This window comes from Maylandia zebra, linkage group LG7, assembly GCF_041146795.1.
Source record: "Maylandia zebra isolate NMK-2024a linkage group LG7, Mzebra_GT3a, whole genome shotgun sequence".
NCBI classification, from domain to species: domain Eukaryota; kingdom Metazoa; phylum Chordata; class Actinopteri; order Cichliformes; family Cichlidae; genus Maylandia; species Maylandia zebra.
In genome coordinates, this window is record NC_135173.1 from 66028353 (window position 1) to 66054919 (window position 26567).

The 26567-nt window shown below is 38.9% G+C and overlaps 4 protein-coding genes across 9 annotated transcripts in view; all 4 read right to left on the reverse strand.

Annotated features, from left to right (window-relative positions):
• On the reverse strand, positions 1-22619 carry LOC101465043 (troponin I, fast skeletal muscle-like). Of its 4 annotated transcripts, none has more exons than XM_024803075.2 (7): positions 22542-22619; positions 3765-3797; positions 2812-2851; positions 2599-2727; positions 2059-2148; positions 1242-1415; positions 1-371 (listed from the first exon to the last, which is right to left on the reverse strand). In XM_024803075.2, the coding sequence occupies exons 2-7, from the start codon at positions 3770-3772 to the stop codon at positions 297-299; spliced, it is 516 nt and encodes a 171-aa protein (XP_024658843.1). In that variant the 5' UTR covers positions 3773-3797; positions 22542-22619; the 3' UTR covers positions 1-296. The 4 variants fall into 4 exon arrangements, with proteins under 4 accessions (XP_024658843.1, XP_024658841.1, XP_024658844.1 ...); XM_024803073.2 differs by lacking the exon at positions 22542-22619 and adding an exon at positions 4962-5048; XM_024803076.2 differs by lacking the exon at positions 22542-22619 and adding an exon at positions 4966-5011.
• LOC101464551 (troponin I, fast skeletal muscle) lies at positions 3761-13052 on the reverse strand. Of its 2 annotated transcripts, none has more exons than XM_076886937.1 (8): positions 10235-13052; positions 8449-8481; positions 8278-8317; positions 8023-8151; positions 7848-7937; positions 7560-7733; positions 4962-7477; positions 3761-3797 (listed from the first exon to the last, which is right to left on the reverse strand). In XM_076886937.1, exons 2-7 carry the CDS (start codon positions 8454-8456, stop codon positions 7400-7402), a joined length of 519 nt encoding a protein of 172 aa, XP_076743052.1. In that variant the 5' UTR covers positions 8457-8481; positions 10235-13052; the 3' UTR covers positions 3761-3797; positions 4962-7399. The 2 variants fall into 2 exon arrangements, with proteins under 2 accessions (XP_076743052.1, XP_004566236.1); XM_004566179.6 differs by having other exon boundaries at positions 10231-13052.
• On the reverse strand, positions 13194-18252 carry LOC101464272 (troponin I, fast skeletal muscle). Its single transcript, XM_004566178.5, has 7 exons — positions 18196-18252; positions 16752-16784; positions 16151-16187; positions 15285-15413; positions 14975-15064; positions 13476-13649; positions 13194-13384 (listed from the first exon to the last, which is right to left on the reverse strand). Exons 2-7 carry the CDS (start codon positions 16757-16759, stop codon positions 13307-13309), a joined length of 516 nt encoding a protein of 171 aa, XP_004566235.1. The 5' UTR covers positions 16760-16784; positions 18196-18252; the 3' UTR covers positions 13194-13306.
• The window catches only part of LOC101465904 (troponin I, fast skeletal muscle), an 18475-nt gene continuing 8659 nt past the window's right edge, over positions 16752-26567 (reverse strand). Inside the window, exons 7-13 of one of the 2 annotated variants that reach the window (XM_076886936.1) lie at positions 23988-26128; positions 22542-22608; positions 19330-19394; positions 19195-19235; positions 18986-19083; positions 18196-18453; positions 16752-16784 (exon numbers count right to left, since the gene is read on the reverse strand). In XM_076886936.1, coding sequence (XP_076743051.1) covers positions 26048-26128 — 81 coding nt within the window. In that variant the 3' untranslated portion in view covers positions 16752-16784; positions 18196-18453; positions 18986-19083; ... (2 more) ...; positions 22542-22608; positions 23988-26047. Of the gene's footprint in view, positions 16785-18195; positions 18454-18985; positions 19084-19194; positions 19236-19329; positions 19395-22541; positions 26129-26567 lie in introns of both variants that reach the window. The other variant, XM_004566184.5, reaches the window with a different exon arrangement.

Sequence of the window (26567 nt, forward strand, 5' to 3'; positions counted from 1 at the left end):
TCCTTATTTCAAAACTTTTATTGCTAACGATTCCATGAAAAGCTGTACATTTTGAACTGACGTTTCTCTGCCAGATGTTTCAACTGCAGACGAAGTTAAATTCACTTTGTTTTGGTTCAGTCTCTCTGACGCGCAGGGGTGACAGCGTGACAAAAACAGCCAAAAAATCATCAAGAAACTGTCTGAACTTTTGTCCCTGAGGGTCCAGACGAGACCCAGAGACACCTTCAGTCACTCAGACCTCAGTCTTAAACGCCCCCGCCGACCTCCACCATCTCCGCCGATCCAGGCGGCTTTTAGGAGCTCTCGAACATCTTCTTCCTGTCGGCCTTGTCCTCGATGTTTTTACGCCAGTCGCCAACGTCTGCAGGCTGGAAAGAATGAGGAGAACTCGTCAACACCTCAAACTGAGACCAAACATTTTATATTTTTTATATTTTATGCTTGAACCTATAACGTTTAACCTCCTTGGTTGAAGTAACTGAAAAAAAGCAAAATATGTTCAAACAATAAAAACTAAACTGATCTGGAAACTAAATGAAACTAAACTGACTTCAAAATAAAATTAAAAAACAAACAAAATAAATAAATAAAACTAATTATAAAATCCAAAACTATAATAACAGAGCCATAACCATTTACACTTGTGCCTGAGGCTTGCCTGACTCAATGCAGTCTTCTCCCAAATGATAGCTGTGCATAGATGAAAACATGTGCAACAAATAAAAATGAAAATAAATAAATGTAGTTTAAGAGAAACACTAACTTGTACAATATTTGAATGTTTAGGCCTCTATGTTTTAATTTTCCTCTCTATAACGGTTCGCATGTCATGCCTAACTTCACTGCTGATGATCATTTTTTATGTGCATTGTAAAACTGTCGTTTTATTTATTTATTTCATTTTGTGTAGCAGAAATCTGATTTACAGTTTTAGAGAAGAGAGAGAAATCATTTAAATTTAGAGAAAAATTAAATTATTTTATTCAAATAATGAGATCACTCGAGATCCACTGTATCGAGCTGCTGGGCCAAACGTGACGCGTGATAATGACGGAGAGAAGCTCTGCAAACCTGCTGAATCAGCGTTCACCTCAGATTAGTTCCTAACACGTGGCTACGCTCTGTTTCTTTCGATGAATTCGGTCCAGTGAGTTAAACTGAATCCTGAAGTTGTTGCAGTAGGACACAGTGATGATGAAACAAGCCGATTTCCTTGCTGTGAAAGCCTCGTGTCTCACCTCCTCTTTCACCTCCTTCTTGACCTGCTTCAGGTTGGCCCTCAGGTCCATGGTCACCTTGTGTTTGGAGCCCAGCAGAGCCTGCAGCATGGCGTCTGCAGACATGCGCACTTTCTTCAGGGCAGGCTTCTTCACACCGGCCAGCTCAATCACCTTCAGCTTCAGATCCTCAATCTGGAGGTCGAGAATCGTTCGTTAAAAGCTGGAAAAGCAGCCAGTCAGATCCGCAGGTACTCCGGCTTCCTCCCACACTCCAAAGACATCCAGGTTTCTAAGCTGCTGTGAACCGTTCACGTGAGTGTGAATGGTTGTGTGTCTCTCTGTGATGGCCTGCCAACCTGTCCTGGTTGTAACTATCACCTATGAAAACTGGGACAGACGTCTGCCCCCTACAGTCCTGAACTGACTTAGCAGCTAGGAATATAAAAACCATTTTAAACACATGAAACATGTTCCAGCAGCACACAGTTAACTGAGTTTCAGACTTTTATGAAAATCAAAAATGCCCTCATATCAAACCTACGCCTCCTTTTTCCTTCCAGCTCTTTCATACTTATCCAGCTGCCTCTCAACATGCATTATAATAGTTCCAATTCATACTTTTTGATTAAAAAAGACCTGCTGACTGTCGACACAGTCGTCACTCAGTAGTGTTAGAGCCTCTGATTCTGATATTTAGCACTGAAATCTACACCTACCCAGTCGAGAACGATCAAAGGAACTAGATCTGGAAATAAAGCATGCACACACGATGACATTAAGATTAAAAACATCTAAAAGTAAAGTGAGTTTTCCATAATCTCGCTCAAACTCTCACCTCTTTGTCGGCTTTCTGCACTTTGATCTCGGTGTCGTATCTCGACTCGTCGATCTTGTCAATGGCGGCGTGGAGCTTCTTGCAGGCGTCCTTTTAAAGTGCAGAACGAACGCTTTTCATTAGCAGTCAGCATGGATGTTCACTTTGGAGGTATTTATCTGAATTCCTCTATTTTATATATATTTCATGTTTATTTCTCTTTTACCTCATAGATGTGGTTTCTAGCTAAAACATGAATTTGTAAGAAATAAATGGTTGGCATCAGTACATTGCATTAAAATACTTTTATTTTGAAAATTATGAATTTCAGCTAAATGTAAAATAAGGTCACATAACTGCTTAGAAAATATTCATAGCTTTTTAATCACGGACATGTAATGGAATGTAAGATTTAACCAGCTCATAACACAAATGTTTCACCTTCCTCTGATGTCCTAAACTCAACTTTTTGCAACCTGCTCCACTACAATGAGGAAAACGCCCCGATGTTTTCTTGTGGTCATAAGAAAGTGTAAGCATATGACACAGTTTCGTTCTAACCGTAAGGGCAGCCAGGTCTCCGCTGAGGTCAGAAGGTGGGCAGTTCTCAGCCAAGTAGGCCTCCTTCGCTGCTGCGATGTCTGTCTTCTCCTGCTCGAGCCAGTTGGCGGCGATGTGCAGCATCAAACTCTGCAGGAAGACGAAAACATGCAAAGTGAAGAGAGAGCCTCCAAAAATTCAAAGGTTTTAGAAAACAAAAGGTTTAAGCCTCACCTTCAGATGATGCCTGCGGCTGGACGTCATTTTCTTTCCCCTGTGAGACAGAGATTAGAAAATTACCTTCAGAGCTGAAATGACCGACTGTAATTTTTCTGCATTTTGGTAATTCAGTTCCTTATTTTACGCAACACCTTTCTATGTCTACAAAATCTGCTTCTGCGCGAAGCTATAGATGTCATGGATCGCTGACCCAGGGTTGGGGGTTTGTTTTGAGTTTTCTTTAGCTTTTAATTGTGATCATCTTTGTCACATTATTCGGTGCTGGTTTCAGTTCCAAGTGCGAGCAGCTGACCTAGAGTTTGTCTTAGAGCTGTTTGTGTTCTGGTTTCACATGTTCTGGTGGTACTGCAGCATTTCTTGGTTTCAGACTGGTTTATTTGTCCCTCGTTTTTTCCGCTTCGCTTGTGTTTCTGTGTCAAGCTCATATGTCTTTGTCCAGGTCTCACTGTTAGGTAGTTCCTGTTTTATTTTGATAGTCCCTTGTCCTGTGTGTGTCATGTTCAGTTGGCTTGTTCCCTCGTTATCCTCTGTGTGTATTTATTGTCTCAGTCGTCCCTTCCCTTTTGTCATGTTCTCCCTTAAGCTGTGTGCCTCGTGTGTTTCGTGGCTAATTTCTGAGGTTCTGCAATAAAGCTGCTTTTGGAGTTTACATTTTGTCTGTGGAGTTCTGTGTTTTGGTCCTAAACCCGTCTGCCACACAGCAAACCTGACAATACAAATCCACCTGTCAGCACCTCTCACTCCCACTGATAAGTGCTTCATGTGCAATCATCTTAAAGAAGGTGAACCAGAAGCAGGAGTAAGAAAAGAAGAAGAAGATGGGGGAGAGACAAAAGGAGGTAAAGAAGAAGAGGAAGGAGAAGGAGGAAAAACACAGAAGAAGGCTTGGAAAAAAGGTGGAAGGCAAGCAAATAAGGAGAAAATGAAAAAAGTAAAATTGTACTCACTCAGTCATTTTGGCTGTTTGTGATCTTCACACCCTGCAGAGACAGAAAACACTCGTTAGTCAAATGCGAGGAGTGAAAAGTAACAGAACCTTGACTCTGCCTGACTCACAGCTCAGCTGGACACACCTGTTATTGATTGGGTGCCCTTTGACCTCCAGCGAGAAACACGATGCGCTTTACTATCATGGAAAATCACACTGCCACAAACCAGCTAATTTTGGACAGGAGGGGTCAGGCACCCAGGAGCGCTCGACAGTTGTCCCCTCTGAAGACATTTCTGCCTGGAATTTAAGTTGTTGGAGCGAGCCAACGATCTGAGCACTAAATGTCACCGGCAGATGAACCGAGTGTGGCAGCGAGTGCACAGTGAGAGCAGCTAACAGATTTCAACATCCTGCAGCCATGCCAGGCACCAAAGTGTGTGCCCAGGTCACCATCTGGAGAATGAGGCTTTTTTAAAAATAAAGTCTGCATCCATCATCAAAATACAAATCCTCACTTTCACAGCCCAACCTAAAAGACACAAACTGAGTCCTGTGAGCTAAGAGTCACTAATTTAGCTCAAAGATGCATAGAAAGACTCAAATCATTTAGGACTGATTATAGAAAAACACACATTCCTTAAACTTGGTCAGCAGAACGTGCAGGAAACGACTCTTCTTCACCTCTAAATAAAACCATTTTCTCAATTTTTTTCATGATGGTATGATCTATATGATCTATCTGGATTTGATGTGATCTCTAAATGATTTGAGGAATGGCAGGTCTATAATATCCAAAAACTCCAACCAACTCTGTGTGCAGATTTAAGCTAAAGTGGTAAAACAAACGCATCTTCGAACATTGCTTCAAGCCTCAAATCTTGACAGTTTCGTCAACAGCGTGCAAGCTGCAAAGCAAACATCAATAAAAGCTCTGCAACACCAAAATCCACATTTAACCCGTCTGCATGTCCAGTATCGTCCGCTGTCTGAATAGCCATCGTAAGTGTCAGCTCCAGCTAACTGCTCCTTCTCTCTCTCTCTAAACACAACATCAGAGGTCAGAGGTCACAGCTGCAACAACATCTTTAAAAACAAAAAAATTAGTCCTTCGTGCTTAAAAAGCCTCTCCAGAATGCCCGGACCCCCCACCTCTTGAGCAGCCCTCCCTGTATTGTTCCCTGACAGTGAGTGAAGCTATAGGAGAAATTCTCACCTACTAAGCAAGACGAGGAAGAAGAACAGGGAGGGAGACACAGCTAAGTCTCAAACAGTAAAGATTAAACAGAGTATATAGGCTATAAAGTGCTGGCTCAGCAGGAAAGCCAGCCCTTTTTATGGTAGCAGAGCTACTTCAGACCAATGGGTCATCAGGCTCCAGAAATACCACGAGGAACCTCATAAATTTCTACTGGAGGAAGTCGCCTCCCTGGATGAGAGGCTGGACGGGAGGCTGGACAGACGCTATCAGGTTCCCACCCGCAGAGGCCAGCGGAGGGACGAAGCAATTGTCACACAACAGTCAAACGGAGTGGCTGACGTAATTCAATCTCACTGATTCCCACTGAGCTCTGAGAACAGCATTTGAAGCTGTTAGACACAATCAAGTTCAGCTGTCGTTAAAATGAGGCTTCAGCACCAAGTTACTCTTCACGCACATGACATCACTGATGTCCTGTCCAGGGTTAAGGTTAAGGGTTAAGTGTAGGGGTGAGGGGGAGAGGGAGGGTGAATTAAATTCACCCCTTTTTAAAATGTTAATGCAGAAATGAAAGTACAACTGTATGTCAAAGGTAACATCCTGTAATTTCAGCAAATGTCCCTATAAACTGTGGGATTGTTGCAACAAAAAGAACCATCACCCTCGATGGGCCACCGGTGACGTGGTGAACGTTAAGAGGCTAAACACAAAATCAAACCATAAAAACTGACAGCCAGTACAACTTAAAATCAGCTCTTTGAGCAAAGGGGGCCGTGGATTTTGTTCCACACCCTTGGTAGAGTCAGTGTGCCAAATACAGAGCAATCAAAAACAGAAAAACTACAACAAAACTAAATCTGACAAAATGGCATCAAACAAAGTCTGACTTAAGAAGACAGTTTAATACTGATGAGTTTTATGTGCTTGAAGCCATAATGCTGATGGTCATTTTGAAATTTGGACATATATTTTGTAAAATTTTTAAAAAGTCATAAATAAAAATCTAATATTTAAATGAAACAAATTAACGTGTAAATGTAAGTTAAAATGTATAAATGAAGCAAAACAACTAATTTGGCATCATTTTGGCTTTTTCCTCTTTGCTTACAGACGGAAATCGAAAGAAAATTTCCTTCCTTCAGTTTTTGGTGGATTACATTACAAATAAAAAAAAGAATTATATAAGCCATATTATTATCCTAACAGTGAAATAATGTTTGATGGTTTGATAATTATGTTTACCACATATAGATGCAACACCAGTATAATACTGATGTACTACACTGTGCTACTACCTATAATAAGCACATTAATAAGCACTAATATTTCAATACGAATGTACTAAATGTTCGATTTTGTTTTGACTATCCAAATATTAGTATTTGAGGGTTTTTTTAAAATGCACATTAAGTTTGAAATTCATCACACCAGGTCGCTGCCTATGAGAGGGAATCAGGAAAGTGAAAGTAAGACAGGGAATGTAACTTGACCAATCATCGTTTTGTTTCTGGTCTTTATGTTCTGTTTCTATCACTGAATGCATTAACGATGACTTATTGTTATTATTGTTGATTTATTGTTAATAGAAGCTGAAAACAGTCTGATTGACTGCATTCTTCCTTAGAACTTTAAATCAAAAGAGAAACACTTGAAAGTTTAGAAAAAATCAATTTCTGATGTTTAACACAACCGTTGTTAGCTGTTCCCCTCTCAGCCATGACATTCACAAATGGAAAGATATCTAAACATCTAAACATACCCGATAAACTATGTTGAGAAATCCCTACTTAATTTATACGAGTTATTTAACATAAAAACTGTGAATATTGTAAGGAATGAAGACAAATTGAATGCAGTGATTAAACAAAGAGTGATGAAGGTCAAAAGAGTAACAGCACTCACCATTTGTAGAACTCTGTGTGGCTGCAGCTTTATTGGTGATCAAATATGATTTGATTACAAACGATTGATCAATAACTTCCAGGTATGACGAAAAAAAAGTTGAGTCTTGAGTCAGATAGCTGAGTCTTCTAGGACTCAAACTAAAAAGAGAAGATGTAAAAGAAGAAAACGGAGCCAGCAAATAAAGGATGAAAGGGCTCTCTACTGACATCTGGTGGTTCAACATCAGCACAACACATCTCAGTTTCTAACTGCCTATTTGGAAATGTAAGTTATGTTAAAGTCATCTTACACCTGGAAAGAAGCTTCTCCTGCTTTAGATTTCTGATTGAACCTGATTGAACTCAGGAGTAAGTGAATATACAACAGCCCGTATAAATTAGCCCAACTTAAATTAGCCGTTAAAATAAAAAAAGACCGCCTTGAAAAAAGTGCAGCTTCACAGCATTGCCTTATTCCAAAAAGAACATTTAATTGCACATCAGAGGCAACAGTGAAGAAGAGCTGTAACATCCCAGAATGAGCAAAACAAAAGTTGGATGAGAAAGTCTTTAAGAGGTCTCAAACATCTTCTTCCTGTCAGCCTTGTCCTCAATGTTCTTGCGCCAGTCGCCCACCACCTCAGCAGACTGCAGGACACAAACACAGCCCACCATCAGCAACAGTTAACTGTTTTTAGCTCTCTTAAACAATCAGCCTGCAAACACTCACCTCCTCCTTCACCTCCTTCTTGACCTGCTTCAGGTTGGCCCTGAGGTCCATGTTTACCGTGTGTTTGGAGCCCAGAAGAGCTTTAAGCATGGCGTCGGCACTCATACGCACTTTCTTCAAGGCTGGTTTCTTCACTCCGGCCAGCTCAATGACCTTCATCTTCAGTTCAGTGATCTGAAGTCAAAAGGAGAAGCTCAAAGGCTGAACAGAGCAGATAAACACAGACCCACGCAGTATACTGCAGCACACAATCTGCTAAAAGGAGGACAGATGCACACAATCCTCCACCTCTTTGTCGGCCTTTTCCACTTTGACCTGGGTGTCGTATCTCTCCTCATCAATCTTATCAATGGCCTGATGCAGCTTTTTGCAGAAGTCCTGTCGAGAATTAAAAGGAAAAAAACAGATGCAGTTGTTGTCATATAAACAGCCCATCATGTAAGAGTGAGGTTGACGTTCTTACCATCAGAGCTGCCTGGTCTCTGCTCAGGTCGAGGGCGGCACAGTTCTCTGCAAGGTAAGCTTCTTTGGTGACGATGATTTCAGCAGCTTCCTGCTCGAGCAAGTTGGCAGCGATTTGCAGCATTAAACTCTGAAAGAGGACGACAAAGAGATTCCACATTATTACTGCTGTGTGTTGTACTGTTGTTCTTGATGCTGCTTCATTTACTTTTGGGGCCACGTAGATGCAGTGCTGATAATCTTAACAGAGTCTCACCTTGAGATGATGCCTGCGGCTTGACGTCATCTTCTTTCCCCTTTAATTCATAAAGACGCGACATATTTAAAACAACATTCGAGTATTCTGATGTAAACTCTTCACAAAATGATGAATGTGATATCCTGATTGGCTCTTTCAAAGTGTTTTACACAGAATAAACATACTCACTCAGACATTGTGGCTTCCTTCAGGTTTCTGACTCTGGTAATAATCCGAAAAAATGAAGAAGAAAATGAAAGCAAAGATTTGAGACAATGTAAGTAACAAAAGATTACATTCAGTAAATTCAATTAATTTATTACCTCCACCAAAGAGGTCATGTGTTAACCATGGGCAACTGAAACGTGTGGTGTGTACCATAATATATAAAAATCTTAAATGTCACACCACATATGACCTCTAAACTCTTCTTCAAGGTCAATATACTGATCTGAAGATCAACGTGATAATAATCCAATATAGAGCTGTTTAAAACTACGTTTCCTGCTGCCTTTGTTTGTACTGACAGCATTAGGAATATAAGGAAATATGGGAATTCGAAATCTATTCCAATTATAGTTTGAATCCAAATATCACGTCACCTCTGACCTCATCTTTGCACACACATCTCGTCTTTATTTTTACTGCACTACAAACTCCATAAAGTAGATTTAAAAAGAATAAAGAGAACAAAATGAATGTGAACGAAAAACAACACTATTCCCAAAAAAGTAAACTGCCCAGAGAGTGAGCTGAGGTTTGGGTGCCTGTCAGTTACCAAAGATGGTTTTACAGGCTGAATCGTGGGATGTTTTTTCACAGGACTCTGTTATCTGGATAATGACATACAAGCCACGCTTTTATAAATTTAGATTTGCTATTAAAATGCAACTTGGTGTAGAAATATGTGTTAAAATCAATAAGTACATCACAAATACTCTTAAAGTTCAGTTTTGTTCTGCTCTTTTTCTGATGTCTCCCTCTGGAAACTTCCCCCGACAGCCTCCACAGGAGGTTTGTGCATTTTTGGTCATTTAAGAATAGAAACTTCAGGGTGAATCTTGTGCCAGCTGGGCCACTGCTAATCCTGGCTCAGTGTCAAAGGTCAACCATCACATGTCGGAGAGTAATGCAATCCAAGGGGACGACATTGAGATGTGAAAATTATCAAACTGTTAAAAAAATGATTTAATTTATATTTTCTGTCATTTGATCCCAGCTGATTAACTTTAGGACAACACCTGAATCAGACTGCTGCAGGCTTTTACACGTGTAGTTCATTCACTTTCACATTTTACTAATTATTTTACTGGCAGAGACAATCGCTCATTATCTCGGTGCAGCGACATTTTCTCTTTCCTTTTGCCTTTCAGGAGAGCTCAGGTGGATGTGCTGGAACCATCTGATTTTTCAGTTCTTTGACCCTGCAGGCTGATAACTGTTTGAGTCGATTTATTTACAGATTCTAATGCAGTTGAATAAAACTATATGTGCATTAATCACGAGTTTTAATACCATGTTAATAATTTAAAAAAATAAGAAGGAGCTTAATTGTGATGTTCAGTGTGAAAACGAGATAGAAATGTCATTTAACCAGTTTGGAAAACTCATTTTTGAAACAATAAATCAGTTTCTTGTTTATTTATAAATATGGAAATCTAGTTTGTTTTTTTAATCTTACAGTAGTTTTATGTAGATTTTATAGTTTTATGCACATAATGTAAGGGAGCAAGATGGTAAAACCATAATATATAAACAGGAAACATCCAAAAAATATGAAAACTTTACTCAGTTATGATTGAAAAATTCAGTAATTCTGTACATAATAATTTTCTTATTGAATACATTCATTCAAGATTTATATATTGAAGGTTTTTTAACCTGTTGAGATTAATCTGCACCAGACTCACTAAATTGTATTTCCTGTGAGGATCAGCTTCACTTTAAGCATTAAGTAAAAGAGTTTCTCACCTACAAAGTGATGATGAGGAGGCCGGCAGAGACTGGCTGAAGGGCTGGGACGCAGTGAGGGAGTCACTGATTAAAAAGCTAACTCTGTGGGGTATATATGGGCTTGGACGGGGGTTTGGTTTCAACTTTTATGGCCATGAGAAGCCCTGAGACCGACCAGGCCAATCAGCTCCTGAAATGCCTTCATCCTTTGACCAGTCACCTCATAAATAGTCAATCCAAGGCGGTCAGCAGTCCTCCTTGGGACAGGTCAGGCTGACAGCTGGACATGAGGCACTATGCACAGGGAGATAAGGAAATGATGAGACTTAAATCATACTTAATATGACTTAAAGTTTGGGATAATTTCTAGTTTAGGGCATTCATAAATCAGCAAAACCAGCTGTGACAACGTCAAGAAATCAAAACCGAGGGGATGCAAAGAGAAAAAAAACATTTATTTTGGGCATCAGATTAAAGCATTAAATATTTGAAATAGAGTCTGTCTTCAACCTTCACTGTGTTTAAGCAGTTTCTTGTGATGTAAATGTTGGATAGATCAGAGATTCTGGAGGTTTTTTGCAATTATCTACAAAACGAAAGAATGCACTTAAACTGCACATACACCCTTTGTTATTAGGAGTGCGTTGCCTTAATAATTCAGAGATTTGTGCAGAAACATGCTTTAAAATACAATCAGAACTTCCGTGATCCACAGTATCTGCTGCTGTGGTATGAACTTCTGGATGCAGACATTGTTAAAATACTCACGTTACATTGGCAGCAACTGAAAAGAAAAAAGAGATAGAAATTTTAAAAACGGCAATAAATAGAAACAGTGAACATTTTCACATATAAGGCAAAGAAAGACAAATATGATAAAAACTGTGACTCACCTGAAAATGTCCATTTGAATGTGGTTTTGTAATCAACACAAAAATCCAAAATTTTTAGTAAAAACAAAAACAAAAACAAAAAACGTCTTTAAAAAACAGCAGGACGTTACCCATCCTGTTCAGTCAGTTAGCATCATCGTCAAAAATCAAAGCCAAACTCAAGAGTTTCAGAAGTCATGGATCAGTCCTCCCAGATCTGCTTTGATAGACTGAAAATCCTAATTTTACTTTTGAAACATTTTGACTGGATACATTTTCATGAGTTGATGGCGTTTGCAGAGGACTGCAGATAGAAAACTTTAAAGAAGTCCAGTGCAGGAAATCCTCTGCTGACCCCGTGTGGTCAGAGGTGTGTATTATCTGTTCTTCATCATGTTACTAGAGATCTGAGAAAAATCTCAATATCTATATATATATCTATATATAGATATATATATAGTAATAATTAAGAATAAACACTCTACATGAACAAGTATTTTTAAAAAGTGTAGAGATCTTTCACATGACCACATACAACTACATTCTGCTATATATATACAAAAGGGAAGCTGTATTGTAAATGCAGTATGTATATGCAGTATGTATGCAGTTCTATAGTGTAATGTTCAGATGTATAACAAAAATTATGAATTTTAATTTTTCAATTCCAGAACTCATTTCTTGTTCATTCTTGTTATGTTGTCATTTTGTCAGTTTTTGTAGACTGTAACTAAAAATGGTCACGCAGAGGTTTTATCTAATAAATGATAAGTGTAGAGCAAGTTTCCAACATAGCCAGACTGTCGTGGTTAGACCACAGTTCTACACAGTGTGAGATAGTGGTGATAGTGTATTAGGCCCAACATTGTAATTTTGAGAAGAAAGGATCTGATTTAAGGAAAAATGTCTCTGTTAAAAGAAAAAAAAACTTTACAAAAATAAAAGTTTTCTTATCAAATAACCAAACTTTGCAAAGATGCATCAGTCTTACTAGACCACAGATAGCACTGCCTGTCATTTCTTATGGCAATAAAGATGTACTTTCTTGCCATAAAAATATAAAATCATTATATTGTCACAAGCCTTCTTCAGTTTAAAGTTTGGTTAACTGGAAGTATATCACATTTACCTACTGAAGGCTGTCTGGCTTAATGGGAATCTACCCAACATCAGGAGACAACTGTCAGGTCAGTTTATCTGATTCATTGAGAAACTGCTTCTCAATCCTGGAGTTGTCTTGCTTCTGGTAAATGTTAGCTTTCCTGCTAACACAGACATTTTTGCTTTTGTACATCAGAAACTGTAGCATTCTGTTTTTAACAATGCAACTGTGGTCTGATAAAATCAATTCAGTATTGCAAAGTGTGGGATTCTAGGTTACTCCTTTGAACATAGAAGGGCCCTAATCCACCCAGCGTAGATTCACTGTCCAGCTTTATATACAGTCTATAAGGGGGAGGGGCCTGTATTTTCTAAATACTGTGAAGTGTGAATTAAAAAGGAAAAGATTACATTCACTTTTCACAGCTCCCTGAACACACTATAACCCCTTCTATATAGTGATAAATGGCTTTTCCAATTGCAAGTCGACATCACTGCTACACTAATGATGCCGTAGGAAAAACATGGATATTGTGTCTTGTCCCTCACTGACATGCACAGCACTACAAAGAGCACCTTCAAACAGAACTCGTTAACAATCAGCTGCAAGTTTTTGTTTTCAATTTTTACGCTTTTTTATGTACAACTTCACTTCAGCATGTCGTCATTGCAGAAAAAAATGTACTGTGGTTTCTGTTCCAAATCAACATTTGCTTTAATCATGGACAAAAACATAGAAAGACGAGCTCAGCACTGTAAAGTTTGAAAACAGTGCGCTGTGCACTCAGTTTGCAGTGTTGTGCATCACTGAGTCAAAGACAAAACATCCAACGACAGCAGGGGTAGGAAATTAAATACATTTATTACAAAAAGTCTAGGAGCAGGAAGGTGCTAAAAGTGAACATCAGTACAGATGGAAACAGGAAGTTACACTAATGAAAAAAGTTTAAGCAGCTTTTACCCTTTGAAATTTATAAAGTTATACAAATGTACAATAACAAAGCAGGCTGAAACTTACAAATTTAATGAGAAAAGGGGTTTTTCAATTCAATGAGCAATGCCAGAAATTCCATAAAAAGTGCTAACATCCCAGAACAGCTACAAGAGCAGCGAGCAGTTCTTTAGGAGGCCTCGAACATCTTCTTCCTGTCAGCCTTGTCCTCAATGTTCTTACGCCAGTCGCCCACCGCCTCTGCAGGCTGCAGGAAAAACAGTGACAGTCAGAGACAGTCAAGACTTTCTAGTCTCCTAAATGAATCTTAAATTAAAATATTAAATGCAAACACTCACCTCCTCTTTCACCTCCTTCTTGACCTGCTTCAGGTTGGCCCTGAGGTCCAGGTTAACTGTGTGTTTGGAGCCCAGCAGAGCTTTCAGCATGGCATCGGCGGACATGCGCACTTTCTTCAGAGCGGGCTTCTTCACTCCAGCCAGGTCGACCACTTTGATTTTCAGGTCATCGATCTACGAGCGACCAAGCAGTTTAAAGGTGAAACCAAGTCGAAAGCAGAGCAGTGCGGACGCATTTAGAACCAGCGGCGAAACGCTGAAAACGCTTTACATTTTGCATGCACCCTACATCGGTGTTTTATCTGTAATGTGAGTTTATCACATTAGCAGTGCAGGAGGGGCTCTGCTTATGAAAACTAAACTGCTACTGCTACTCAGACAATGATATTTCTAGAATGTCTGATTTATTTATTGATTTATTTTAATTTGCCGATTACACAAATATCTCCGGCTCTGTGAAGAATTTGCAACAACTTTTGAACCTGATCAACTTGATCAGGACTCAGAAATTAAAAAAAGCTCAACATAAATTAATTATCACTAAATTTGAAAAACAGACAATTCAAAGTATTATGTATAAAATAAATCAAATTTAGATACTTAAATAAAATGTTAAGATAGAGTGAAATTAAATTCCTTGGTGTGACAATAAATGACAAAATTTGCTGGAAATTAAATATACAATATATTTTGTTGTTACTTTATTATCCATATTTAAATGTTAAAAATAAAACAGTCTAATCAATAATCATTATTAATGAGAAAAAAATTATCTCTCATGCATCTAAATTGTAGGAAATATCAAGAATAAAGAATAAAGCAGACATCATGCACAAAGAGAAAGGATTTGTGCTCATCCAGATAACTTCAGGATTTAACCTTGGTGCTCAGTATTACTTTCACTTCTTCCTGGGGAACATCACCATGGTAACTTACACTGCAGATCTAACCCGCTCTGTAGGAGGTAATGTTCTAGATTTGAGACTAATAGGTATGAAATAACCACAGATCAGTCAATTCTAAGGAAAATAACATGATTTCTGAAAGACCCTTGAAATATGGAAAGAAATGTGGATTCTCATGTGCAACAATTTATGATACTAATATGGGACATCTATTTATATTTGTTGAAATTATATCAAATTTGTATGTAGATCAAGCACAGAGTTCAATTTGTTCTTTATATGTCGTCTCTATTGACTCCCAGAACATTAAACAGCTGCAGCTGAACAGATAAAAACTAAAATTGTCTTGACTCAGCTTCAAATAGGCTTTTAATACAGTAGCCCTACTCCAATCTTACCAACCTGATTATTACAGTGAACCTTTGTACTTGATGCTTTAACTCTTGTGCAAATCTTGTGCAAGAAAGAAGGTGAAAGAACAACCTGCCTTCCTGTTTTGTTTACAACTATATCACACTGAGTGATTTCAAGGTTAACACGTTCTGTGGATGTGAAAAGCTGCCAGTCTGTTCTGCAGAGCAGGTGGAAGTGTACCTCTTTATCAGCCTTGCCCACTTTGATCTCCAGGTCGTACCTCTCTTCATCAAGTTTGTCGATGAGGGCGTGCAACTTTTTGCAGGTTTCCTGAGCGAACAGACACATCCAATGTTTTGTTACTTAGGACTCATCTTTAGTGAGGATATTATAGTTACAAATATCCTCACTAAATGAATATTATAAATAAGAGCTGACAAGAATTCGGAAATCCTCAAATAAAAGAACCATTGTCTGCATGAAATAATGATAAAGGGAATATTCAGAATGATTTCCATTCAGCAGCTTTCAGTTGAGCTTTGACTCTCACCATGAGAGTTGCCTGGTCTCCACTCAGCGCAGGAGGGGGGCAATTCTCTGCCATGTAGGTCTGCTTAGAGGCTGCAATTTCCTGTTTCTCCTTTTCAATCCAATTCACCGCGATCTGCAGCATCAAACTCTGCAGGACAAAAGAAAAGTCAAGAAGTCAGTAGTAATGAACCGTTGAGTGCGAAAGTGAAACCTGAATACTTTAAAATGTTCAGCAGAAACACCTTTGGCTGTATAGAGGTCTATGGGAAACTAGTCTTTGAGTCAGTTGACCTGTGACCTCAGAAAACACTTTGCTGTTGAGTTTATGGCTTATCTGTTACTTTTAACACTTGGAGTTCATTTTGTCAATTTTGTCATTTTGTCAATCGTCATTAGTATGTAGAAAGATAATAAAGTAGGGTTGGGTTCCTGATATATTGGCCTATATTTGCCAGTATGTGAGTATAATGACAGATAAATGAAAATTAAAAAATAAAATAACAAAGAGACAGGACACAAAAAACTATGCAAACAATGTTGCATAGTCTGTCCACCAGAGGGCGCTGTGTAATTAAATGTTGACAACAGGTGCTTGGAAGACCAGAAACCCCACCAGCTGATCTGAGCTGAGTTGGGGAGCGCACAAAGGACTGATCTACAGTTTGCTGTGACAATAAAGAAAGATTACTACAGCTGCATTGTCATATTATCTTACTAGCTCATAAATAACTACACATAAGCATTAGGTAACCCCATTTGCTTAATGTGGTTGACGTTACAGTATCAACATCCATCTTTTATTTACAGTCGATACAGAGAACATGCCAACTTTCTTTTTAAAGTAATAAAACCGTTCAAAGCTCAGAAAGACTGCCGACGACATACCTTCAGATGATGCCTGCGGCTTGAAGTCATCTTTTTTCTGTGAGGAGTGAACACAACAGTCTCTGTCACAACTGTAACAGCAGTAATTCAAACAGCTGTACAAACACAGCTAGAAAGAAAATGACATGAAGTTTTTAAAGTTTTCCCTCCTAATTTTCTTCTTTGCACTTTCATTTCTGATCATTTTCTTTCTTTAGTCTGTTTGACCTTTCCTCATACTTTTTCCCTGTTTTAGTAATTCCTCTAATTTTCTCCTTTATTTATTTCCTTCTTTCTGCTCTTTCCTGTATTTTCCTTTTCATTCTCTCCTCATTTTGTTCTCTTTTCTGCTTTTGTTATTTCTTCTTTTTAAATTCCTCCCTTTTTTCTAAATCCTCTTCTTTTTTCTGTTTTTCCTTCTTTTTTGTCAATTTTTGCCTTCCTTTCCATTTTTTCCATCCTCCTTTTTCTTCTTTTGCCCTCTCCTTCCTTCTTTTCCTCTATTAACGTTTACTTCCTAAGTAAGATCCATAGTAATCTTATGTTCATTTGATCCAGTGAAGTCCAGTAAAATACTTGCTCCACTAAAATCACTGATATATGATGAAGAGACAGCACTTACTCAGACATGTTTACGGTTTCTGTTCTTCACAATCTGTTTGGAGAAAGAAACAGAAGAAAAACTCATCAGGTTGGAAACATATGAGACACCTTATTTGTATGAAATGTGATCTATTCAGCCAGTTGATGAGCAGCTGAGTGATGACAGAGCTAACTTTGGGGTTGGGGTCAAATGTGGCCACTGACGCCTGCGATAAGCTCCTTTACAGGGGTTCATAACTAAATATCCTTGGGGAGTTAACACTTCAATTCCTTTCCCAGAGAAGAATCTTTCCAACAGAATGTGCTGCGGCAGCAGCTTTGCGGCCAACACCAGCGGGTAAACACACCCCAAAAACAAGGCAGCCGGTCCCAGAGTCAAGTTTCAGAAGATATATTTAATGAGAATAACGCACAGGTTTAGTTTTCCAGCTGAAATATGACACAAAGAAGCTAATTTAAGGCAAGAAGGTTTATAGTTTTAGGCTATAAAACTTCTAAAACTGTAAAACAAAAAGAAGAACTTTTATATTTGTGCAGTCCACAAATCAAACCATAAAACACTCAGAATCAGCTCCATGCTTTACCAATCAATATACTTAAAAAAAAAAAAAAAGTAACAAACAATTACATTTTGTGATGCTTATAGCAGAGTGACTTCACAGCTTGAGAAATGTTTAACAGTGGTGGTGCACAAATTCCCTAAACAGTCAAAAAGGAAACTAATATCCATCATAACACCTCATTTTTTTCCATGTTTTTTCCTTCCATCCTTCAGGACATATAAAGATCCTGATCTTTAAAACTCAGTCAAACAACAAAATACAATAAAATGTACTTTGATTTTACTTTTAATGCTTCATAAATAGTTTTTACAGAGAAACATACAGAAAAAGAACAGATATTCCCAAACATAAATCTGTAAGACGCATCGCAGTAACAACTGTTCTGATTATTTTAGGAAAGAAAAGTAAACTCGTTCCATAAAATGCTTTCCAGTAATTTCAGCAACAGAAAACTCTTAAACTAACCTTGAAATCAGTAGAAATATCCCAGCTTTGTTTTTGCTTTTTTCTAAAAGAAATTAAACATCTAAAAAAATGAACCTAATGAAATAACTAAATAAAGAATGACTTCTGCAGATTGCGTTCATACATCTAAATTTTATCAAAACTTTCCAAAACTGCCAAATGTTCCCAAAATGTAGAAATCTTCATAGAAAGTCAAAATCAAATGAGAGCATCGTTCAGTCTCTGCAGCGCTGCTCAAACACACAACGCTCAGATCGCCCTGGTTCATGTTTCCCTTCAGTTATTAACAAACCCCAGAGGTCAGGACTTTCATCACCTTAGCGCTTTCCCCCAAAAGATTCCACATAGCAGTGGTTTCATATCCGTTTACCAGCTCTGTACAGACATGCAGAGAGAGGAGGAGGAGGAGGAGGAAGATAGGGAAACTGGTCTCACCTACGACGAGACGGAAAGTCCAGGAGGAGGGCAGCAGTGGCCAGTGGCAGTGGGAAGAAATCATCCCAGGGGTGTATATATACGAGGTATCAGATATGGATATGGTGCTCCTGTTTATGGAAATGCAGAATCCTCAGACCAATCGGTCAGCAAGATCCTGAAATATCATCAACCCCTTCCAACTTCACCCCATAAATCAGCGTTTATTGAGGAGGAGCCTGATTTCATTTTAGGACTTTGCTGGGTGCCACCGGGATGCTATAAAAGGGAGGAAGAGAAGGATGATGATGATTCACATTTGATATGAAACTATCAGAGTGCAAATATTTCACTGGGTGACTGCTGGAAATAGAGGGACAGTAAAAACATTTTTGGCTTGTTATTGAACTCAAGATGCTCAAATCCAAAAAGTTGCTAAGAAGTTGTGACAAAACAAACTTTTCAGGCTGGTTTTCACTTTTGAGTCATTGATTAAAGGATGATTTTTCTCTTTTTAACATCACTACAAGCAGTCAACACCCCTTGGTTTCATTGTGTTCCTTTAAAGATTTACAGGTCCAACATGATTGCTTAAATGTGTCAAACCTCTCAGGATTCAAGGAGAAAGGTCTGAAAATGCATTGAATTCATTCTTGTGAGTAATTTACATCAAAATGTAACTGTATCTATATCTATGTGATAGTCAAGAAGTCACTTTGTCTTCTGGAGTGTCAGACCTGGGTGTGCCAACATTGGAAACATGAGCATTTTATCACTAATTAGAAGGAACATTTCTCACAAAGCACACAACCTTTGAAGCTGGCATGAACTTAAATCCCAGCATCTCCATGTTGTCACCTTCATCTCCACAGCTGCCTGACTCGTCTGAACGCAGGACGGGGCTAAAGCCTGGTTTTCCCGGTAATGACAAAAAATAAACAATTCAATTTAATCCTCAATGGACCAAAATAAAGATGCAAACATTGCTAATGTGGGATGATATCTCTTGTTTGAGCTTACCTTCATGTAACTTCCGAAGATGGATCACGTGAAACCACTTCCTAAAAGCCAGAAGGGATGTGTTTTAGTCTAAAAACTAAGTTTCTAATGGATAATTTAACTTTTAAGTTGTGAAAAGCTGATCTGGGATTGTACCGGCGATCAAACTGAACGCTGCGATGAATGAAGAGCGCTGGACCAAGCGGAGGTGGCTTCCACAGCTTCAAATAATCAAACAGGAAAACTTTGATATAACTTTTAAACATTGCTCCAAACAAAGTGCTTAACAAGCTCACATTTCTGCAGACTATAAATACCACATTAATGACTTGCTGGCCTGCTTACTGTTTCATATTGGACCTCTTATCTGAGCTATGGCTCTGCCTTCAGAAAGGCTTCCAGATCTTTCTCTGGCTGCAGAAGGGCCATGTTGATCAAGTTACGTGTCTTAGATTGAGATGGAGGTTGTTTTTTTCTTGGATGACATAAAATCGCATCAAAGCATTTTACCTTCGCTATTTTTGACCATTTATAAACGATGGACACAGCTGCCAGGAGGGGAAGCTTCAAGCTGAGCATTTTCACCATCACTGGAGACATTATAAAAGATGCTGGTGGGACATAGCAAACACATCATTCTTCAGTCTCAGTGCTTTGGTGCATTCTTAGAAGCTCTCTTTTTTGACCTAGAAACTTTAAGGGCACACAGCGCTCCATGCTGAGATTTGCCCATTTTTACTTGCTTCCACAGCCAGCATGCACCTCTCTTGTTTAGCCTGGTTAAATCTCAGTACTTAATCACTACTTTGTTTTGGTTTAGGAGCAGTTGGAATCATGCAGTGGTAAATGAAACTTGTACTTTACGTCACATGTGCAGACACATATGTAAAGAAAAAAACAATACAGCATTCTCTGATTGTAGTTTTAGAGTTTTAATAAATATTGTAAATTAACAATATATTTAGTAACTAATGCTCAAAAATGTAGTGGAGCTGTGAGACTGACCAAATTCTACAAAGAGCCTTTTAGGAAATCAAATAAAAGCATAAAAAAAACTGGATTGCTTTGTTTGTTAAATTTTCACTGGCGATCACCTCAGGCCCACGAACGAATGTAAAAGAGTCTGCAGAGCCAAAAGCGTTCAGCAGATCAGACTATAGTCTTATAAGCTGACAGCTGAGGAGGAAGGTGCTGACGGGTCTGAGTGATGCACAGATGATGAAGAGTCATGCTGGGAATGCAGCATTAAGGGGCAACGTATGGGCTCAGGTTTACGGTCCCGTCACAGAGTCCAGTAGGTGTTTTCTATGAAAACACACGACCTACAACTCGAGCTTCAGGAACGCTCCATACCTCCGGTGTGACTTTAGAAACTCAAGTGAAGCGTGCTGCCTTTCCTCACTATGTGAAAGTATTAATAACTATATGTTTATGTTTACACGCAGTTTGATACATGCTCCTGATGCTTGTAGTAGTTTGCTCGGAGTCATCCACCATCTGTGTTCATGTGGCCTCCTGCAGGGATGGTTTGCAGTTAGATTTACTGCCTGTCATTAAGGCTTTCCCAGTGTTAAAATACCATGCATCTATCTAAAGGCATCTCGCAACCAGAGAAAACTGCTGACAGCGATAACATTTGGAAAGTGTGAACAGTTTATTGCTCTTTGTTTCTACTTCAATTTTACAAGTTAGATTTACTAAATCACTGATTGGGCAAAACAGATGTAACAATTTTTCATGCGATATATACAAAAAAAATTTTTTATTAATACACATAAGCCAAAGCCAGATGCCAGGTCATCCTCTTCAGCATATAACTGCAGTGTGTTAGCTGCACACTAAAAAGCCTTGTCCCAATGGGAAGAAAAACCAAACCAAAAAATAAAAAATAAATCACTACGTTGGTGATAAAAATGCTTTTTTAAATCAGTTTCTTTCTTTAGAATAACTTTAGACTTTCAGGCTCAGGCAGGTGATGCTTGGTTTATACTTCTTGTGGCAGTGATGAGAGAGCTGGACTGGAGCGATTAATGATGCCAGCATTCTGCTCACACCCCTAGAAGGAGACAAGCCCAATGCTTAGGCTGGACCGGAAAACTCACTCAGCAGGTGTGTTTGGTCTGGTGTCATTTTCCTTCAACTCACTCACCTCCAGCCTGACCTCCTTTTAAACCCCCTTTCTGTCCCTTCAGATTGGACATGTCGGTCCGTGCTGGCTGCCGACAAGATAAAGGACCGGACACAAAGTACAGTACAAGTGCTGCCAAAAACTCGCCAACACTGGGAGGTAAAAACAACTCCACCTCACTGATAAAACCACACAATCCTAAAGGTAAATGAGCTTTCTGGGTATGCGGTCATGGGCATGTGGTCATCCAACAGTGTGCAAGATGCTCTGGTTACAACGCACCGAGGTGCATTTCTCACTTTTGACTGTAATTTAAAATTGTCACCTGATAAGTGCAACGTAACACTTTAGCACCACAGCTTGTCACAGTAATTTTTGGAGGAGCTGAAGTATGTGACATTGAGAGCAGCTGATTTCACTAATTAACACGTTTGATTCAGAGAGGAAGAGCTAATCGGTGCGATCGGCTGCTGCTGCGTTGGACTGGAACTCAAACCTGCAGGTTGGACTGCATTACGCTCCACAGATGTACCACGAGCAATGCAGATGCGTGATTAGTGCATGCAGTGTTTCAACTCAGTTTTTATTCGCCATCTAGTGGACATAGTTTATAATCTTCCCAATGCACACAGAGTGGGCCAGTCCAAAACAAGGATGACATATAGTATTTCACATTAATGACAATATCGACGCTCATTCTAAACCTGTGGAGAAACTGGCACAGGTAAAAAATAAAGGAGGGCCTTTGTTTTACTTGATTCTTATTCTCATACTTAAAAAGACACATGAAATGCCAATAAGTGCTTAAATTATATGGAAATTTGCAGAAACAGATGAATGTTGTCTTTTGCAACACTAGTGCCTCAAGAGAGGCATTTTAAAGATGGACAAAACTTACAATTCCTGCGTTTTAATCATGGATGGAACCACGGCAGGTTTCAGTCATCTTTGGGGTAGAGTTGGACTTCATGTTGGCTACATCCATCTTTTACATACAGAGTGATCACAGACTGCAGCCTCCCATAAATTAGCATTGGACACTACTGAACCTTGGTTTTTAATGACACTACAATTAATAGCTGTTATTCCCCTCTTGTTACAATATATACATGCATACAATCCATATCATCTTTGTCAGAATCCATTGGATTCTACCAACGCTGAACATGGATGACAATCTTTCATCAAGACAGTATCTGTTATGGTAAAACAAGCCCTCAGATTCTCATCCATCTCTTACCTCTAAGTCCTGAAGACACTTATTCATGTTCAGGCCTCTGAGTATGACAGAGATTATGGTTCCCTTCCTGAAGGTGAGAAGAAGGATGTACTGTGAGCAGCACTTTTCTATGGGTTACTGCAGGTCAGCATGGAGGAGACTGTAAATGCTCCTCTCCTTGTCTGTTCTCTCGTTTCTAATTCTGGCTGGTGTGAATCTAAGTGGAGAGGCAGCTGTTATCTGAGGATATGATGCAGCCGTCAGCAGAGGTCAAATATAACCTGCGGTAACACTGAGCAGTGAGATGCCAAATGCACAAGACATTGTTGTCAAGTGGAGGAGAAAAGTGGATTAATAAAATCCAATCTCCAAGTGTAACCGTGAAACAAAATGACAGGAGAAACCTACACAGTGGTGTGAAAGAGAAATTTTCCACAGGATTCTTTTTAGTCCTGTGAAAAACTAAATCCACCCTTACTCCTTCATTAGGAAATAAGAGAGTACTTATCAGCCAGGTGCTGTTAGTTAAATGCACTTGATTAACTGATCATCACCAACTATCTGCACCTCTGCAAAAGCAGAAGTTTGGCAGTTTGCAGGTGTGGAGCTTTCAGGTGTGTGTTAACACAATAACACAATCATGTCAGGAGTGGACATGCCAGCAAATTCACCCCAAGGTCAGAAACTGTGGAAAAAAAAACCCTAGAGGTCCAGCTCAGTCTCTGCAGGCCTCAGTTAACATGTTAAATGTCAAAGTTTATGGCTTGTTTGGAAAGGTTGCTGGGAGGAAGCCTCTTCTCTCGAAAAAGACTCAAGACTTCTGGAGCAAAACAGGACCAAAGTGGAGATGCTTGGTCATAAAGCACAGCAGCACATTTGGAGAAAACCAAACACAGCATATCAACTATTCACACAGAGGGGGATTTATGTTTGTCTACCTTTTTACCCTGTAAAGACCAGTGGGCCAAACTTTCCACACAATAATGTGAAAGACTGGGAATATGGCTAAAATAACAAGGAGTCCAATGCATTATTAGTTATGTCTAAATAAAAGCTTTCTGGAGGGAGTGAATCAAGCATTTTTCATTGAACTAGTGACTCTGAAGCTTTCTTTCTTTCTGTCTTTTTCCTAATTGCTCCATCGAAGGAGTAAAATTATTGCAGTTTTCATACACGGGGTCTTCTGCTCTGTGATCATACTCTAAGTATCACAGTGTTTTGCTTCCTGCTGCCAGGAGTGACAGACATGAGAGGATGGATTTAAGCTGTGAAATCTGGTAACGATTTAACAAAATGCCACACGTGTCTGTACAGGACTGGGACCACCTGCACCTCCAGGTTTCAGCTGAAAGTTGAAACCAGTACTCCCAGTGGCATCTGCATGACTAACATTTTATTTGTTTATTTTACTACCATCAAACTACATGAAGACTTTTAAATTTATGGATATTTTTGACTTCAGCGTACCTTTGTGGAAAAGCATGCTGTGTCACATCTAAGTGATCGAATCTGCAAAGAAAGGAAAGAAAATCAAGTGATTTGGGGGGAAAAAAGCTTAAAATCTAAAAATAGTAAAATGCGATTTAAACGCTCACCTTTTCTGCTCTGTGGAAAATAAGCCAGACTTCTTCATTTATGACAAAAACATTTAGGATTCAGGTTTTGGAAGTCAGCTAATTAAATATATGCAGTTATTACTCACCTTCTAAATATTACTATTTCAGCTTTTTCCACAAGCAAGCCAACGGCTTTAAGCATCATAATTCAATGTTGTTTCTTCCATAAATTCAAATTAGGCAACTTTTTATAAAACATCACATTACTATCATTTTTAAAGTGTACAGGTAAAAAATAGCTCAGTTAGTATCTTAGTGCAATAAAATAGTTAAATAAAATTAACCTCCAGTGTTTTACAAACTCAGGAAAACTGGGAACAAGATGAGCATGAAGCTTTTCTAGTTAATGTGACAGCAAAAAGACGGTAAAAGTACATCACATCTTGTTTTAGAAACATGAAGTGATTTAGTACTGTTACAGTTCTCCAACGTAGGAAGCACAATTATTCCTCTACACTGGCCTTGTGCCTTATTTGATCCATTATAGGCTGTCAGGCAAATGCAAGCCTTCTCAAATTAGTTATTTCCCACAGGCTCTATAAGAACTATGGATAAAGACATCGCAATGTTACAAACCAGCTCCCAAAGTCCAGTTTTTGATGGCTCGCCCTCCTATCTTTTTAAAACCAGACGTCACAACTGAGAGATGCGATTAAGAAACCATTTTTATACTGCTGTCCACTGACGGGGTCCATAACTTTCATAAAGAGCATAATGTTACTTTAAACATGAGCAACTGAGCCCCCAGTCTCATTAGCAAAGGTCTGGAGGGGGTTCGCAACCTGTTTAAGGCGCTTCACATGGAAGCTACATGTGGGGGGGGGTCTTCAAATATTTGCACTTGCAGACAACAATCAACTGTTACATTCACAAAGCAACTAGGCAAAATAATAAATGGATGAAATTAATTAATAAATGAAAGTGTATTACAGGAAACATGTTGGCAGACAGAATAAGAGATGTAACTTGTGGGTCTGACAAGTTTCCAGACTAGTTTTAGGTTATAATGAATGAAACTTTAGGTCCATTTTATAAATTATCTCATTATAAGAGACAGAAAAGATAATTGTCCAGAATATGCTCATTGGCCACATCAGTGTCAGTTATCAGACTGACAACCAGCTTCCCAACAGGACTTTACAAACCACTAAGTGATGTAATGGTGTCTGTCCATCTTTTGATATTTACAGTTTATGGTAACAGGTCATGTCAGAGATCTAATGGTTCTTGGACAGCTAAGTGGCACGAAACACTTGACTAGACGTTCTACAATCTACATCAAACAAGGGAGAAGTGAAGGATTGACCAAATGAATGTGTGTAAAGAGCATGTTATAGTGTTTCATTTATTCATGCTGGGCCAGTTAGAATATGGGTCATGATTTATTTGCAAAATATGCGTCCATTGCATTTGGATTTTAACCTCAGACACTAACTAGAGTTTCAGGAAACGTACATCGTAGGCACATTAGTAAAAGCAAAAGGAGAAAAAAGTAGAATTGATTTATCTGACACATACTAACTGTAACACAGTACAAATATATCACAGTACAGTTTCAATACAGGCTAAAGCATGAAGGAAGCTTAGTGACGAGTATAATTCAAAGTGAGATATCCAAAAACTACAACCATGCTTCACTGGCATCAGTGCATATCACAGATTCCCTACATTTCACTGCACCTTAACACAAGCCTTGAATTAAAGTAAAGGCCATTTATCACATACTGTACCAAAACAGAAGCTTAGTAAGCACCATAATCTTCCACCAAACATATGCCTTTAGATTATGTTTACTAAGATCAGGATCTACAGATCAAGTAAAATGAATTAGAAATGCATCACTTTGGATTAAAACCCTTCAGTTAACAAAGACAGTAAACCCAATTTCTGTCCTGAAAGTCACCCTCGTATTTAGCTATCAAACATCTTCTTCCTATCAGACTTGTCTTCAATGTTCTTACGCCAGTCTCCCACATCACGCAGCTGCTTGTCCTGCAAACACAGACGATACTCTGTTAGTCCAGACTGAAATCAGATGCAAAAAGGCTGCTAATCAAGAAAAAAACTATTTGTTTTGATGGTTTTTCTGCCCTCTAGTGGCCAGAAAATGGATTGTTACAGTTTCTGAGGATTAAGTCCTCCTCAATGTTGAGAAGAAACTCTACCTCCTAAACCAGGGGTCTCAAATCTGCAGCTCCAGAGCCACATGTGGAGCTACTGTAGATGCCTCCCTGTGGACACCTTAGTATTGTAGGTCTTAGTATTGTTAATTAAGACCTGCTGTGCTGTAGAGCCCAGTGAGGAACTCTGTGATCCTGTTTCGCTGAGTGTAATTCTAATTTGACTGTGCTGGCACTCAATCCTTTAGCCTAAATGTGGGCTAATAGTCACAACAGCACAAAGGCAGCAAAAATACTAATGCTCTAGCTTC